The sequence below is a fragment of the Oratosquilla oratoria genome, chromosome 7, assembly GCF_046742065.1.
Source record: "Oratosquilla oratoria isolate Oo_2021 chromosome 7, ASM4674206v1, whole genome shotgun sequence".
NCBI classification, from domain to species: domain Eukaryota; kingdom Metazoa; phylum Arthropoda; class Malacostraca; order Stomatopoda; family Squillidae; genus Oratosquilla; species Oratosquilla oratoria.
This window is the reverse complement of record NC_134783.1, coordinates 30043937-30046436: the sequence shown is the minus strand read 5'-3', so window position 1 is coordinate 30046436 and position 2500 is coordinate 30043937. Positions and strand designations below refer to the sequence as shown.

General features: G+C 33.4%; 1 protein-coding gene across 2 annotated transcripts in view; it reads right to left on the bottom strand.

Moving 5' to 3' along the window:
* The window catches only part of LOC143027020 (esterase E4-like), a 29553-nt gene that overhangs the window by 16693 nt on the left and 10360 nt on the right, over positions 1 to 2500 (bottom strand). For both annotated transcript variants that reach the window (XM_076187857.1, XM_076187856.1), the window contains exon 5: positions 1 to 93. This exon is cut by the window's left edge and continues 93 nt beyond it. In XM_076187857.1, coding sequence (XP_076043972.1) covers positions 1 to 93 — 93 coding nt within the window. The remainder of the gene's footprint in view (positions 94 to 2500) is intronic.

Genomic DNA, 2500 nt, shown 5'->3' with positions numbered 1-2500 from the left:
AGCGGGCGTTGTGCTGCACCCAGCGAAGGGCCATGTTCTGATCCTTTAGTCCAAAGTTTCCAGGGATGACCGAATCCTCCGTCGAAAGGAAGCCTTTGACCATATAAGAGTATATTAACAAACAAACAAATGGAATAGAAAAATAAATGAATAAATAAATAAATAAATATATAAATAAATAAATAAATAAATAGATAAATAAATACACAAATAAATAGATAAATAAATAAATAAATAAATGTTGAGACATTGTGACAAGTTGAAAACGGTGGAAAAAGAGAGTCACGGGTCTCTTTCCGAGTTTATTCCTGACCGGTTTCGCTTTCGCTTGTAGCTTCTTCAGAAACTACAAGCGAAACCGGTCAGGAATAAACTCGGAACGAGACCCGTGACTCTCTTTTTCCACCTTTTCCAAATAAATAAATAAATGAAATGAATAAAATAGATAAATAAATAAATAAATAAATAAATGAATAAACAAACAAATAAATAAATAAGTAAATAAATAAATAAATAAATAAATAGATGAATAAATAAATATATAAATAAATAGATAAACGAATAAATAAATACACGAATAAATAAATAAACAAATGAATAAACAAGTAAATAAATGAACAGATAAATAAAATAACAAACAAATAAATGAATAGAAAAAAATGGATAGATCAATAAATACATAGAGAGATGAATAAATTAATAAACAAATAATTTAATAACTATGTATATTAACCCATTCAACTCCGATGACAAGATGTCTTGTCATTTGGTCAAATAAAACAAAAATCATAAAACACCAAAATGTTTGATCAAACACCAGAAAAATATGACGTCAATCCTCGCTTCGCTGCGAGCGAAGCGAGGATTGACGTCATATTTTTCTGGTGTTTGATCAAACATTTTGGTGTTTTATTTGACCAAATGACAAGACATCTTGTCATCGGAGTTGAATGGGTTAAAAAGCAAATGGATAAATATATAAGATTAATAGATAAATGAATAATTAGATGAATTAATAAATAATAATATAATTAAATCAATAAACAAACAATAAGTACAGATATAAACAGATAAATACATACATAAATAGATGACGAATAAATTGATAATTTGATAAATAGAAATGAGTAGATGAAAACATATGCATGAACAAATGAATGAATAACCATATAAAAAAAAGACAAATAAATAGATAAATAAATAGATACAAAAATAAACAGATAAATCAACAAGCGTGTTCATCTGTAACCTCATGACTAGGTTCTAGAAAAGTTCCAAATTGTTCTTATAGCTCAGGAATTCTGTGGTAAACCTTTTCTAAAACGAGTCCTTTCGTTTCCTCTTTGGGTCAACTCTAATGGAATGAGTTCGATTAGTGGAAAGTCTACTTTGTCTTCGATGGCCTGACTACTGAACACTGACAAGCCCATAAACAAAACCTTCAAAGCAGATACACAGACATCTAATGTAGAATTTAGTGGAATTAAATCCGTCATTCAGGAGGTGCTCAGATAAGAGGGAGGGTGGAGGGGTGTGGAGTGTATTCAGGGATGGAATGGATGGGAATGATTTTATGCCTTTTTCTTTTTGGCTACCCCCCTTGTAAGGGGGAAAAACCTTGGTATATGTATGTATGTATGTAAATCTTGCAAGGAAAATAACAGATCTCGGAGATTCTAAAACCAAAGATGACAATAATTTTTTTCTAGTATCTCCTGATGGAGTAATTGGAAGCCTGCTGGTCTCGCATTACCTTAGTTGTGGGTTCGAGTCCCGCACTTCTCTCCGATTCCCAGCAGTGACTGTTTATCTGTCCAAGTGCATAAGGCAAAGGTGACAGCTTCGGACGCAGCTACTACGAGCCTCCTGGCATAGGTTCCTCACCGTTTTCTCCTTCAAGTGATTTTGGTTTCTCAAGACGCATGAAGTCTTAGCAACTGAACTGACTTGATTCTATATTAATTAAGAACAATTAGATTTGATATATAGTTATATACAATATGTTTGTGAACTTCACCGACAAACTTTAGGAATATATTTTCCAAAACAAAACCACAATGTTCTATAGTGAAATGCAAAATCGTTATGTTTTGTTAGCCCAAGTCAATATACTTTGCATCCAACAGATCGCCGATGCCCATCACCTTCCCGGTATTTGGGTTGTCACAGTTTGCAAAACATAATAATTTTGCATTTAATTATAGAACATTATGGCTTTGCCTTTCGATGGAGAATATATTCCTAATTTTTTTTCGGTGGATTTCACGAAAAAGTTCTATATTTGTGCAAAATGATTGCTTTGGCATATTTCGTATATTTTGGGAGCGAGGCGGAGAGCTACATCCGAAGCAGTAAGCTTTGCCCTACTATGCACTTAGACTGTTGAAACAGGTTACAATCACTACTGGGAATCGGAGAGAAGAGCAGGACTCGAACCGGCTAGGAAGACCCAAGGCCAGAAACCCGGCTGTGCCACCATTGCGCAAAATGCATCAAAGCC